The sequence below is a fragment of the Pseudoliparis swirei genome, chromosome 1, assembly GCF_029220125.1.
Source record: "Pseudoliparis swirei isolate HS2019 ecotype Mariana Trench chromosome 1, NWPU_hadal_v1, whole genome shotgun sequence".
Taxonomy (NCBI): Eukaryota; Metazoa; Chordata; class Actinopteri; order Perciformes; family Liparidae; genus Pseudoliparis; species Pseudoliparis swirei.
Genome location: NC_079388.1, coordinates 11,681,804 through 11,697,658, shown reverse-complemented (window position 1 = coordinate 11,697,658; position 15,855 = coordinate 11,681,804). Strand labels below are relative to the sequence as shown.

Here is a 15,855-nt window from a genome sequence, read left to right as displayed (position 1 = left end):
TAAAATTGCCAGTCATCGAAAATAGAACAACTCTGTTCACAGGCTGCCGCCGTGTGTCTCATAATTACCTTCCTTCATACAAACAGGGCACAAAGGAATCAAAGCTTTTAGAGATGGATGAATTTCCAACCAATACTTTGGGAAGATGTGTGTACGCGTGCATGTACCAGAATATCACAAACACAAAACGCCTACACACCCTTGGACTGACTCAGATTTGGCCTCATCCTGGGAAATGCTTTCAACTCAAAAGTTGCAACTGAAATCTCGACTTTTGCCCGTCCCTGAGACATCAATTAAATTCCCTCTGTTCCACCGTTTCCTTGCCTCTCTCCCTGCTTTGCTTGGGGTCTTTTTCAGGTCAGCCAGCACTTATGTTGTGCCTTGTGAGACCGCAGTCGCCCAAGGGAGAGAGTGTCCTCAACAAATGGCTAATTAGGCACCTTAGCTTAAATTGGGTATCGAGTGAAGGGAGTGAGAAGGAGGAGAAAGAGAAACACAGGAGACTGCAGAGTGACTCCCACAGGTCGTTTGCAAAACAGGCGACAAAATGAACACATGCCATTTTAAAAACTTGAGACACTGTATCCTTTTTTTGTATCTGCGTGTGTGTGAGAGAGACACACAGAGGTAGGCTAGACAAGAAACACAAACTGAAAACCAGTTAGTCAACAAATGTTAACAAAGTAAAGAAAATGTTTCCACAACTGGAGACTAATATATGGCCGGTAAGCACAATCTTTTTTTTTTTTAACAGTGTAAAATTGGAAATACCAAAAGAGTGCTACTCACAAGCTCTATTCCTCCCTCACGGTAACTAGATCCAATGTGTTGGTAAGCACTCCATCATGATAAGATGAGACATGTGTAGCTTCAAGCTCAGTGATACCCAGTATTTTCATTCCACGAGGAAACCATAATTGTAAGTCAATATAAAACACACAAAGTAAGTCAGTTGGCTCAACTACACAGGGTTGAGCGGATCAATGTCAGGTCCTGGCGACGAAAGAAACTCGTCTGAGCGTCCAGATGTGAGGCCAAGGAGAGAGCGAAACAAAGGTGTTCAGCTCTGGCAGCCACACCGAGGAGACACAGCAGAGGAGCAGAGGCCAACAGGATACATGCCCTGTTCATCACACAACTTTCTTTTACACTCCCACGCTGCAGTGTGCTCGAGTAACCAGACTGAACAGTATTGGAAGAGCATATGAGAGAAAAGAAACCATCCCACAAGAGCAGTGCTCTCAGGGACCAACACACCCGCGGCTCGGGTCACACTACAAGCGACAAAAGCCGCAAATTGGCATCTCCGGCTACATCGTCGGCGGGTTGCAGTTAAAGTGCTCGTTGACTTAATTACGACGTAAAATGGCACTAGGAAATGGCCCATGGCATTTTGGGGGAGATGAAATGGAGGGAAATAAAGCACTGGAAAAGAATTGGGGCTCAGCTAAACTTTGATTTGTAGCGCCTGTTCCACAACAAAAGGGTAATGCGGACGACTGCAACTGCAGAACACGAGACCATCGCGTCACACGGTGGCTGACTGAGATGCACATATTAAAGAAGATCACGGTGGTTTGTTTGCCTTATACTGCAGCAAACATCCAATGATCCACGTGTGGGGCATTGAGTGCTCTGGTTGGTTTTCCAATCCCATTTCACAGTTTCCATGATTAATAATTCCAATTAAAATGTGAAATCGTGTTTGTTTTATCCACATAGAAACAGAGAGTTAAGTTATTTGACTATTTCTTAGAGAGGCCAGAGAGGAATTTATTCGGAATAAAAACAAACAAGATGTTGGTGTAAATTGTGAGCTTAGAGGAGCTGCAAGTTTAGAACTTAAGACAAAGCCAGGCCAGCAGTTTTCCCTCGGCTTTATGAAGTTAGTTCCCTGCTAGCTCGAGTTTTAAGAACTCAGAGCTTTTTGAAGAGGTCAATTCAAAGCCATAAACTCATGTGACGATATGAGCAGTCTTCCTGTTTGTGTTATCGCATGAATATATTGCCAAATTCAGTGAGTGTACGTGCATGTGCAGATGAAGCTCCTCCCCACATACTGGCATCCTTCCACGATCAGACAGAATGCATAAATGACAAATGAGCGAAACCTGCAGGCAACATAAGGTTTGAAATAGGTGTGTGGAAATCAGGGAGTGGTTTTTCGAACCCCGTTTTCAACCATCGCTGGCAACAGGTTTCCACAGGGCCTCGAGTCAAGCCCAACACAGACATACTGACATACTGACATACCACATGTATGACATACAGACTCCTGTGCTTCAGATTTTGTCAGACAGTTTCACTGTAGTCTATTAGCCGCTGCTACATGGCAGGCGGAGAGGCAACTAAGTGGCAGAGGCAGGGCTGCAAAGAGTCAGGAGGGGAACATCGTCAACCATCATGAGGCAAATGAAAAAGCAGATGAGGTTAGGGGGAAGATAAAAGAGTTGAGGTTGAGAAGAAAAAGATTTAAGAAGGAATTTATAGAAAGAGCAAAACAATTATTGATTAGACCATACCAGACGCACATCGATTGTTCTAGTACAAAGTTTGATTTAATATTTAAATATATAGTTTTGGCATCTCCAGCATTGTGGCTCTTTCTCCATGGGTACAGTTCTGACTTATGGGCTCCAAAGTCACATGGGACACGACACAAAAGGGACACTACCCAAGAAGTTGACAACCTGATGCTACCTCATTAGACTCATGGCTGTACTAGCTCAAAAGGGTGCTTCTACTCAATACTGAGCAAAGGGTCGGAATACTTATGGCCATGTGATATTTCAGTTTTTCTTTTTAATAAATTTGCAAAAATATCTACATTTCTGGTTTTTTCTGTCAAGATGGGGTGCCGAGTGTACATTAATGAGAAATAAAATTAACTTTTTTGATTTTAGCAAATGCCTGCAATGAAACAAAGAGTGAAAAATGTAAAGGGGTCTGAATACTTTCCGTACCCAAACACACACACAGAAATATATATATATATATTGACATGTGCGGGTCTTCAGCTGCCCAACAGCTGCCCATTTGGACCGCCTGATGAAATAGACTGAGACAATGCATACAGCCACTTCAAACCATGTCGACTTGTAAAGGTTGGTGAAAGGGACAAAAGAAGGGCAAGTATGAAAGCATCCATGGAGGGCATTCAGCAGCGCATGGAAGTGCATAGCTACACGGTTAAATTAGTGCAGCAGACTGGCCACTAGCTCCTTCAGGAAGAACAATGCTGCAGTCAGGGCTCTAGCCATGTTTGACCGAGAGCCCAAGTACAATGTGCATGCTAATGGGAAGCCTGACAGATGTGTGATCAATGCGCCGATGTTCTGCTATAAATAGGAAGCTGTATTAGCATATTGCAAAGGAAAGCAGTGGTGAAGAAGGCAATTAAATATCTATTCATCTGCAACTGACATGTTTGATCGCATGTAAATACAGAGACACTCAAATGAATTAAGTGTTTCTTCTTCTGATGATCACAATCACATTCCCTCATTGACAGGCTGGTTGCAATGGATATCATCATTGGTGGAAAATGATGAAGGAATCTGCACACCAACATCCCGGCACGTTCAGGGAGCAGTACCATTGATGTGGAACACGACAATCTCCCGTGCATAACGTTCCTGTATTGGTCCCCATTTCACAGCAGTCACTTTTCTGGAAATAGACCAACACACACTCTGCAGTGCATGACAAAACAGCAAAGAATTAAAGCAGTAACACCGTGTATTTGTGTTTCGCTGGCATGGGTTGGGAGTAGCTGAAGACCTACATTCCCACATACCTCTTCACAAAATACTCTTGTCAGATTTTGTACGTGGTGGAGTCGGAAGAGCTAGGAAGACAGCAGTGGTGTGCAGCCATGATCAATCCTTAATCAATACCCACAAAGGACCACTGCAGCACCCACCTACTGCTACAAATTGAGCACAGTTCCACAGGAAATCAAAAGGGACACAGATAATTGCCCCTCAGGTATCCGATGTGGCCACATTTGCAACGGTGTACATACGCACGGATTCTAGAATAGAACTTTTACTTTTAAATCAGTCTCATCTCACATAGGAGCGAGAGAAGAAGATGTATTATGTTGTGTTTGGGCACTGTCAAAATAAATGAATCAAATAAAAGATGCAATGCCTGCTCTCATTTGGATACAAGTAAATCTCGCTCTCTCAATCTATTCATACTGTACCTGATGCAGCTGTAGTGTTTGAAGGTGCTGGCTGCCTTTTGACATTCCAGACAGAGCTGGATTGCACCTGGATAGTCTTCCTCCTACAGGAACAGAAAATGGAGGTCATTAAATGTATGAAAAATAGTACAGGATAATCTGAAAGCATTTTATGAATAACATATGTATCAGGAATAACCACTGCATTATTCTGGTTTACGATGTGTACATTTTGCATCAGTTTTTATTAATCTTCTTAAAATGGTTGTTGCAGAAAATACAGTGGATAACCCAGTCAAATCCATGTGCTACAACTGACTTTCACAAAGATACGAATTGATGGGAACGTCATGTGTTTGTCTGGGTTTGGCTTTTAATGCAGAATCCTGACTGATGTTTGACCTTTCAAGTCAATTCTAAACGTATATCTGCGTGGGTGGATGTGTGTGCGTAGAAATTATTACAATACCTCAAGCATCTCGCTAAGTCTCACATCTGTTCTTTGCTTTGGGAAGAAGAAAGACAAGAAGACATGAATACAGCATGAAATAACCATTGTGAACTCTTAGGCACACACACACACACACACACACACTTACTGTAAATATTGTGTTGTTTTTATTGTAACTGCACACCCTGTGTGTGTATGTGACAAATAAAACATCTTGAATCTCTTGAATCTTGAATCTTGAATACGGCCAACATGTTAAGAAATAACTAGTCAACTTAAGTTACACACTTTCCTGCAATGACCACGTTGGTCAAATATCTTAATGATTAGGCTTAGAGCATATGATCAAAGCAAATAAGTATAATTAAAACAGAGTATGTGTGATGAACTCTGAAATTTATTTTAATTCATGTGCGGAGGACTGGTTGCAATGATTACTGTAAAATACATAGAATTATTTCCCAACAGTGTTACACAGACAGAGACCACTCAGGGAAAGAGTTGTGTCGTAGGTAGGTCAGATTCCCATGGCGAATCGAAATAACTATAAACTTCTCACAGGACTAAACTCTAAATAAATAATGTTCCAGTTCAGAAATATATATTAAATGTACCACGTCGGCACAAAAATAACTATGAAATGCAAGTACAGAAAGTAAATTCTTTACCAGTGTCTTGATGGTCCTCAGTGACTTAAGCAGGCCTGTCAGCAGCTGTCGCCTCCTCTGATTGGACAAGAGGCCCAAGCTGGCTTCTGTGAATCCCTCCTTCGACACGCTCAGTTGCCTTCACACAAGAGAACACAGCACAGGTTGAACGGAGCATCAACACACATACAAATTACTGGGCTTAGCAAGCATTTACAAGTCCAATACATAGTGCTGAGCTCTAATGATACTGTTGGGACTACGCTGTACACTGAGAATGGTCTGTAACTACAAATACTTAATGGCTTAAGCTTTTTAGATTGAGTGTGTACAAGTGTCTGAATTAATAATCATAACTCAAATAATATGTCTGAAGAAATTATAACACAGTATACCATTACTAAACAATATAACAACAAGCCTGAACACCAAATAAATAACAAGTTGTAATGCACAGAGTGCCATGTAGAGTATGGTGTGTTTCATTCCTGCTTTATTTGAAGGAAACAAGACAGAATCATTTGTAATTTGGAGCATTTTAACAGACGGAGGGGAATGAATGTTATCGTATGGGGAAAGCACTAAATATGCAGATGCGGTTAGAATGGGCTGTTTCAATGAGTGAATAGTGTGTCGGGGAGCAGCACTACCTTCTTGCATTAGTGCAAATGACCGCTGCCAGCTGCAGGTTGGTTTGTAACGCAGTCACTCGCTCCAGTTCCTGTGAACAAGAAAGAAATTAGTGGTAACAAAAGAAAAAATGCAGCAGACTGTTATCTCGGAAATCTTGGAACATTTCAAAGTTAAGGTTTTAGATTCCAAAGAAATATTTTATATTTACCGCTAAAGTATTGTACATATAAATCTGAATTATTGAAGGCACTGTTGTGTTCCAGTTCCTAGACATTCAGAATAACATCTTGTCTAACTAACATCTATATTGTGCTAAGAAGCCTCATCACCTTATTATAACACTGAGGGCTTTGAAAATCAGAAAAAAAATTCCTTTCTTCACAGCTTTGACATTTAGAAAAGGGATAAATAAACTCTCTGGTGTGAGAGTTCAGTTATTATACCACCCTAGTGACCTCTGTGCGAGCAAACACTTGGACAAGGCGACAAATTGCATATCTGTTTTATTGAAGACTTTTCTATTCCTCACTTGGTTTTTTTCTTTTCTTGATGAGCCAGATGATGAAGATTGTTGATTTTCTTATCTAAATTTGTTATGCTGCATCTCCCCTCCGCAAAAAAAAGGTCCTGTGTTTACAAAAATGTTTCCATAACACTGTCATCCATGAAACAACCCCTTACACACAGAATATAGTCTGGGGAAATACATTTTCCACAAGCATAAAATCAATGACAAGAGCACTAAAGTGGCACTTCAGCTGTGTGTATGGGATTAATGATCCCATTTAAACCCATCTGCTCTCGTGATCTTGAGTGTTGAGATGACGACAAGCCCTCAGAACTGTTTTACAAGGTTTCATCCAACAGCCTCGGTTCTCTCCGCGGGGAGATGCACCACGCGCCTTTCACACGCACACACCAATGGGACTATTACTATGTCTGGACTGAGCAATGGTTTTAAATTCACTGAAGCCAGACTCATACAAAAGTCACAGGGGATAAAGCTGTAGCAGAATCCCAAATTCCTGACTTCACTTGCATCATAAAAGGGATGCAAAATCAGTCAATGCTTGACATCAATGCTCTGCAAAGCCTCTGCTCGGGGGTTTTGTTACGCGCTCTTTCTCCAAGGCTGCTGACCCGATTGGAGATTAATCAGCGGTGGAGACGCATCGTTTTGAATATCTGATAACAGATATCAGTCCAATACTGACTCAAATAGCTGGATTATAAATCCCCTACCATTATTTCAATAAATAACCAAGTGAGATCTTTTATATCTATTTATGCATTTGCTAAATTTCAATAAAGCAATGTCACACCTGTTGTTGCCTTACACAGATAATAATGACCCCAGCCATTTACACACGGTGAGGAATATGGCTTCCTAAGTAAACACTGATATCAAATTGGGCATCGGTATCAGCTGATACCCAAAGCCCAGGAATCGTGTCGGGTCCACTGACATCGGATTGGTCCGTCCCTCATCAGCGGCATGGCATGCACAGAGGAACGAGCAGCCGCAGATCTTTGAGATAAGATTTCCTCTCACCAGTTTTGCATTGTGGCCCCCGTTTCCTTTTCTTTTGTTTTTACACTGACATTGATGCCTTTACGTATTACTCTCATCTCTTTTTGTTTGCATTCTTTTGATTATATTCTGGTTCATGATTTACTTGATTAGTTAGAAAACCTGCTTTTGTCACAGTCTTCGAGCCGGGCTGTGACAGTGCAGGTCGGTTGTAATTCAATCAGTAATTGTCATGGGTTGTCACGGGGTGAGGCTCAAGTGCAGAGAAACAGGCAATACTCCAGGTTTAAAGTGAAACAAATACACTTTACTTCAGGGAAAGGTACAACATAAAAACTCTGGCTGGAAAGCAACTACAAAAAAACATTAGGAAACAACAACTCGAACAAAGACTGGGAATTGATCATCAAAACCGAGACACTACTAGAGACAGAAATAAAGACAACAAACCGATATGAGACAAGGGAAAGACTGGCACAATATATAAGGGGGAAACGGGTGTACGCATGAGACAATCAGGGCAACAGAGGAGTGGCTGAGGGCAGGTGAAGGGAATAAACAATCAAGGAGAGGAGTGGCTGAGGGCAGGTGAAGGGAATAAACAATCAAGGAGAGGAGCGGCTGAGGGCAGGTGAAAGGAATGAACAATCAAGGAGACAGGAGTGGCTGAGGGCAGGTGAAGGGAATAAACAATCAAGGAGAGGAGTGGCTGAGGGCAGGTGAAGGGAGTGAACAATCTGGTCAAGGTAGGAGCCATTTATTTACTGTGTCCAACAAAAAAACTATTATTTTGCTTCACCAGACAAACACATAGTGGGTCTTCAGTCTCTACATTGTGATGATGCCCATTCATTATCAACACACAGTGGGCCTACTATACACACACAGTAGTTGTGTCAGCCCTTCGTCAATAGCGTTGTGTAGAAACACTCTTGCATTCAGTTATGTGCACAAATCTACACTGAGAGACCAAAACAAAATGAATACAACAAAAATGGAGCTTCAAACAGAATCACACACACTCATCATGCCGAGTGCTCAGTGTGGAGCCCGAGACTCCAATTTGTTGTAATCAACTGCTCTGAGCCATCTATCCTCTGTACAAGCTACAGTAAACCGACTAAATCAGGCCTGACTGTGCACAAAGGTGGACATTAACTGTTGTTACAAAACTCAAAAAGTATTGAACATGAAATTTGGTGGGATGATTGTTTATTATCCGGGGACCAGTTGATTAGATTTTGGGATCGATCGGGTCAAAGGTCAAGGTCATGAACAGGTCGAATCTTCTTGAATCACATGGAATTGTGGGATGATTTTATCCGGGGACCATTTGATTAGATTTTGGGATCAATGTCAAGGTCAAGCATGAAAGGTCAAAATCTTTTTTACCATACACGATACATTTTGTCCAATTGGCAAGCAACTAATGACAAAATGTTCATAAATCAGTGCCCAATCTTGTGATATGTTCAGTCTGTTTTCAGTAGAGGTTAAAGAGTTGGTACACATGACTAGGAAGACCTTTAAAAGCGTGGAATAAATCCTCAAGTGAAGACAGGCTGAATTCCACCCATTTACACATAAATGCAGGTATGCTGTGGATCTCTCAGTACTGTACACATACAAGCAGCTATACAACAAGGAAACCACATTCCTACAATGTCCAAAAACAGGCACTGGTGTGGGAAGTGTAGGTCAAAAGGGTGATTTATTTCAGCTTTTAGATTTTAATTCATAAGAGGTCCTCCCTGCGACTCTCTAGCCCATTGAATATATGTTACCCATCCCAACTATATGTTCTAATGATGCATACATTTGCATACCAATTTGCCTCAGTGGGCTTTACAGATTGTAAAGCCCATTGAGGCAAGTTTTAAGATATTGGGCTATAGAAAATAAACTTAATTGAATACAGTAGGTTTATGTACACATTCCCACACAGTCACCAAAATGGTATGTGACCCGCACACCTCGTATTAACCACCCGTTTCCTGTCAATTTCTGTCTACCAAATGAAATGGCCTTAAGACCCCCATGTAATTGTCAGGTATGTCTGCCAAACTACGAATCTCTTTCAAGGGAAATAGGGGAACACAAACACAGGCAGGAACTGTGACAAATTAGTGTTTCCAGTGGGAAATAATTAAATACTAGTCCAAGCCATCTTTTTAATAGTGTTGAATGACCTTGTCAGGGCTACCTGGTGCAAATGAACCACAACTTGGCTTAGAAAAAAGCAATCTTTCTTTCCTGGCAAGTGGTCATGCATTTGGCCACTCAATTCTAACATGTCTCTTTTCACCAGGAGAGATATGACGGCATAGATTCTATCTGCCTGATGGATCATCGAGGTCTGGATCGTGGAATTCCTGCTACCAACTACGCCACTGCCCTGTTGAGACTCCGCCCACTGTTGAGACTCCGCCCACTCCTCCTCCCCACCGCCATCTGCCTGATGGATCGTGGAGGTCTCAAACGTGGAATATGCCTACTACGAACTATTCATACACTCTGTCATATTCATTGAATGTATTTAAACTCTAAATCTGTCCTTCTGTACACATGACATCTATTGTTCTGTCCATCCTGGAGAGGGATCCTCCTCTGTTGCTCTCCTGAAGGTTTCTTCCCTTTTTTCCCCCTGAAGGGTTATTTGGGAGTTTTTCCTGGTCCGATGTGAGGTTTTGGGGCAGGGATGTCTATGTGAACAGATTGTAAAGCACTCCGAGACAAATTTGTAATTTGTGAAATTGGGCTATACAAATAAACTGAATTGAATTGAATAAGAGTAGGCTGTTTTTTTATTTGGCACACTCCGCGTTTTAGCGACCCAGCAATATAACTGGATGACACTTTGACCTCATGGACAATAATTTGACATATGGTCGCTTCAGAATTCCAAATTTATTTGTAGCGGTACAAGAATGAAAGAAAAGAGGAGCTAAATGTGGGCTACTGAAGAATATACACTATCAATTGGGAATCAACATTTCTAAATTAATCAATGATAATGGCTCTAGCATGCATCGCCCTGGGTCGCGCTGTACACCCTTTAGCTACATAGCTGTGACTCACATCGTGATGCTTAGTGGGCCATCATTTCAGCCACTGAGGCATGGGTGTATATGTGTTAGCACTATTTAAGTTTCCACCGATGTGTTATACCAAAGCACTGGGGAAGAAGTGGCATTGTGCGTGTGGCTGTGTTTCTGCACCAGTGTGTGTTTCTGTGTACATGTTTGATAAGATATCACAGAGGCGAAAAGGCGCCTTGGGAATGAAAACAAGGTGGAGAAACGGATAAAGCCTCAAAAAGAAGGTGCACAGCACAGTGAGGGGAGCACATTTGCTGGACACTACACTCCATACGAAACAATTCTGTAAATCAAGAGGCCAGTACTAAGTTGGTCAATGATGTTTTTGGTGTTTCTGAATGCTATAAAGGTTGTAATAGTAAAACTATGTTGTCCTTCTCATTGTGACATTCATGCAGTTGATGGAGAAACTGAAGAGCCCTCTGAACTCCACAGGGCTTCTGTAGACCGAGTGAAGTCTGAGATGGGTCAATGGAAATGACCCCGAAAGTCCTGGCAACGTCTTATAATAAGCTTAAGCTCTGCTGTCATTGTGACTCACAGGAGTTGGACTTCAGAAATCTTAACAATAATGGTTATTCCACTGCAATTTCTCCACATACCAAATTTGACGTACTCTACCAGAATTCAATATTGAAGCTTCTGATCGGACTTCTGAAGTTTGATTGCTAAATCAAAAGATCTCCTTCAATCCATCCAACACACACTGGCTCATTTAGACATTCACAAATATTTGATCTCCTGCCAACACACTTTTATTTTGAAGCACACCAGCCAGCCAGAAAATATATGAACATAAAATTTAAAATAATTGAACTTAATTGACTTGATGTTGCCCAGCATGAACTCAAACCTTCCTCCTGGTTCGCATTGATGTAAACTGGGTGCTCGCTTGTGTGTAATCAAACGCATCAAAGGAGATTGCTCCACAGGTGACTGGAATTGTTTTTTGCCTCGGACAGAAGACTTCTCAGGGCCTTTTTAATTTTCTTCTGATGGCTGAACTCCAGCTCTGCTGCCCCACTGGAGACTAAAATTGCCAGACTTTCTGAATGGGGGAATTCCCTTTCCTGCAAGCATTTCACTGAGGAAATCATGCAGCATGTGCTCCTTCTGCACAAGTGGAGTAGCTGCACGGGCACTCCTCAACAACCTTTGGTGCACAATAACATGCATTGAGTCCCACAGTCCGTCAAATAAACAATATACTTCCACATTCAGTTCTTGCTAAGTTAATCTCAATGTACCCAGCCACACACCCGGCCGTTGAGGAAGAGCATTCAAGTGCAATCCAAAGTGGCAGAATCGAGAAAACAACTCAGATTTGATTTTGTGCTCCCTGCTGCTAAAAGACTAATTTTTCGAGGTTTGCTGAAGTCGGGCAGTCCGGAATCAAACCCTCGGCCCCCATTACCTTTACGGACTTAGTTTTATTTCACAACCTGATAACATTGTGAATAAAAACTACATTATTTCCTCCTTTGCCAAAGTCATGGATGGAGTCACATTTCCTGTTGCTATAGACAGAAATTCGACCATATCTTGTTGGTAGTCGACAGCTGACACAGGAACATATCCACTGACATCCTGATATCAAAATAACCTGATCCTAACATAAAGAGAAGAAAAAATGCCACGCCCCCGCCCACCCCCAAAAAATAAATAAAAATCAAATGTTTTGGAATGAATTTTTCATGATTCGAAAACACAGAAGGGGTTCTTTCATGTGGTCGTCAGTGTACACTGGAAGCTTACCTTGACATAAGCCGGCTGTTTCTCCAGAATAAGATCAGCAACCTTTTTAGAAACCTACAGAGAGAGGGGGGCAGGGAGGAAACATGAAAATTGGTACATAAAAAAGAGAAAGACCAAATGTCACCCTACAAAAACAGGTTTTGCCACAGCTGTCTTGCTACCATGGATGATGCTGGAATAACAATCACTGACGTCTGTATCCAGAGCTCTATATAGCCAAACCTCTTAAGAGAGCATCTTTTATCCCCAGTTTAATTAAATTCAATGTCTTTCTCAATGGCATTACTCCTGCGTCTTTCAATGTCCCTGTTCTCTCCGGCTGTGTTGTACCACCTAATGTTCTCTCCTTTGTGCCTTCTACCAACTTGACTCACATCCGAGGGGAAATTGTAATTATCTAAAGAACATGTTCCTTGCTTATGGCATCATGGATGACCCCCTGCTATGAGTGGTGTCCTCCATTGCTTTTAGTGGATAAGTAAAAGAGCTGAAGAAGACTGAGGTTTAATGGATATTGAATCAATCGCTGCCTCACCCACACTGAAGGACCACACAAACAAGGTCTTACAGATTGGAGGAGGAGCTATGGTTAACTTTCACTCAATATTTGCAACACTTAATGTCAACAGTCCCATGTTGTGATTCAGTGTCATTGGACTCTCCCCGTCTGGTGAAACACCTCCATGCCTCCACTTTATAACGCAAGTTTTCTGTTATAAATGTGTCATCTCGTGACTCAAACTGCATTAACCTTGATTACTTTGATCATCAGGGTTTGTTTTATATTTTTGGTGTGTACAATTGGTTAGAAGAGGATCACAAGTGTGACCGGACATTACATTCTCATGTATGTTCAGTGAGGGCTGATTTCTAGACATCATGTATCAATTACAAGCAAAACAATTCATTTAAATGTCAAAGTTAAGAGTGAATGATGCTCAAATGTTTCATATCTTACTACAAATGCATACACTAGAGGTGAATGTGCTGCTCATTATTAGTGATAAAAAGTAGTTCCCTGTTCCTTCTATGCCCGTCTTGTGTTTTTTAACATCCAAAAACGCATGCATAAGATCACGGGGGGGAAACCGATTCAGTTCAATTCAGAAGAGGTGTAGGACATTGCACAGGGAAATAGTGAAGAAACAAAAACATATAATATAATTGTGTTAAAGAAACCAAAAACACATGCTCAACCATTCACAGAGCTGCCCCAAAATTAGGCCATAACGCCACCTATTGTCAACTCACTGACGTTTACACTGAACTTTTAAAAAAGGAGTGAAAGAGTGAGAACACATAATAGAAGCCCAGCAGTGAGTAATCAAACCCTCCTACCTGAACTGCCAAAGTCATTAGTTCTCAATGACACTCTGCAGCTCACACACATCATCCATTAGAATGAAAAGGCTAACGAATACAAACATTGATAACAGAGATTGAACATGTTTGGACAATTTGCTCATTAGCAGGAAGGCTGCGGTGTACAGATATACGTCGGCGTATAATACACGTGTCTGAATAGTTTGCTACGAATGTTTACTGAGATGTATGAGGCCAATAGAGCTAAATTATCTCGCCCTATTTAGGGTTGTAGCAGTGAAAGGTCTCGAGCAGCTCAGAAATAGTGAATGTCAGTCTTCCTGATTAAGAGAGGTAAGGACTGAAACAGTGAGGGCTACCACGAATCATTGGCTCAACATGGATTATAATATGGATTATAATTTACCCTGATTTTAGTGCTATAAACAACCTATATAATTGGGCTATTATAAAGTAAAACTCCTCTGGTTGAAAAAAGAAGTCCAATTGTCTAGAAGTCAATGAGAAAATGATCCTACTTCTTACTTGATTTAATACCTCTGTAAACGTTGTAAACATGGGTTTATAGTCTCAATCTTTCGTTTCAAATCATCTTCATTCCACCTTGATGTTCAAATTGTGGTCCCACTTTGAGTGAAATAGATGATAACGCATACCTCGTGATTGACAGGGCGCTACCACAGCCAAAAACCAAGATGGCGATGGACAGAATCTATGAACGTAACACGTATTCACTTTGAATGTGTGTCTTTTTCACACATTCATGTCATGTCCCGTGCTCCATATTCATTCACACGCACACAACCTGAAACTTCCCCTGCACAGTAGAACTTTAATTCGGCCTGACAAACACAGGGAGAAAGTTGGCAGCCAGGAAAGGCTGAGGGAAAGGTTGCATAAGCATTACTTACTTTGAAAAAACTAAGCTGTGGGAGAAAAATCATTTTTGCTGCAGGAGGGATTGTCATCTCTAGCTTTCAAGTGTCATTAAAAATGCAATATGTTCATCCAAGTTATCACTATCGCCTCTGCAGCCTTTATCTCTCTGGAGAAAGTCACGTTGAGGGGGATGAGAAGGCAAAATGGTGCAATACTGCTCATGAGTGGTACCTACAAAGGCGGAAAGGACTTTACAACTATTCATGTTGTCGAAGAATTACTGGTCAGTTATCGTAAAGAAGTTAATGTTTTGGAACAAATATGGGGTTTGAATAGAAAATAGTCAATAAAAGCCTAAAGTTGGAACACAAGCATGTGTGTTCACATTAATTAAGGGCTTCTACCATCTGTCTGTCTACATGGGAATTCTGGCAACATAGACAGCACACTGGCTCAATTACCATGGCTATTCCAATGAGGTGCCTGCAGGCTCACAGAGAGTGAGAGAGAAAGACACAGAGAGAGAGCGTGAGAGAGACAGAGAGACAGAGACAGAGAGAGAGAGAATGTTTGTGTACTCTTGGACTTTGCTAACTTGTAGGTCTCACCATTCCACAGGCAACACAGTCTGGAATACCGTCTCAACTAGACAGATGGCTCTGTGGGAAACTGCAAAAAGTGTCAAAGGAGGAGAGGTGAGGAAGGAGAGGCATGTATGAAAAAAAGAAGATAAGTGTAAACGTGGAGGGAATAGACAAAGTACAACAAATAAAAGTGTGTCGCGCTATGGGAGTGATGGAGACACAAAGTACACACACTTGTCAGGAAGAAGGATAAGTGGGCTCAATCTGCACCGGACTGTGACGATGCAGGCTGCAGACGGGGAAAAAACTCTACCCCGTGTTTCTATAAATATAATGTGTTGACCGGCCAGCTCTCAAGTGTGAAACTGCGAGTATCTGACTGACCTCACAATGACAGCCGCTATGTAACATGGTCCTGTAGTGTAGCACAAGAAAAATGACAACTACTGACGTCAAAGGACAAACTTCTGGGTACAGGTCCCTTTTAGATGAAATGGCCATCTATCAGGGGTGTTAATGTTCCTGGCTGGCTTCACACACACAACCATCCACTGTTTGTGGACTGAAGGATTGCGTTGTTGCCATTGCCATCTTGTTCTTTTGGAACCAATAGGGACATAAGAGGGTGTAGCAGTGAGTACAACTTAAGACAATTTTAAGAGACCAAAATATCACAATTATCTCTCATGACCTAAAAACACACTGTTAAAAAGTGCAAGTTTTAAAGTTGTAAGAAGAAAACACAGACAACTCTCGGAGCAAACA

The 15,855-nt window shown here is 41.6% G+C and overlaps 1 protein-coding gene across 2 annotated transcripts in view; it reads right to left on the bottom strand.

The window, feature by feature from the left end:
• The window catches only part of vps50 (VPS50 EARP/GARPII complex subunit), an 87,572-nt gene that overhangs the window by 59,668 nt on the left and 12,049 nt on the right, over positions 1–15,855 (bottom strand). For both annotated transcript variants that reach the window (XM_056418565.1, XM_056418574.1), the window contains exons 5-9: positions 12,305–12,358; positions 5,938–6,008; positions 5,309–5,426; positions 4,659–4,694; positions 4,211–4,293 (exon numbers count right to left, since the gene is read on the bottom strand). In XM_056418565.1, the coding sequence (XP_056274540.1) occupies positions 4,211–4,293; positions 4,659–4,694; positions 5,309–5,426; positions 5,938–6,008; positions 12,305–12,358 (362 nt within the window). The remainder of the gene's footprint in view (positions 1–4,210; positions 4,294–4,658; positions 4,695–5,308; positions 5,427–5,937; positions 6,009–12,304; positions 12,359–15,855) is intronic.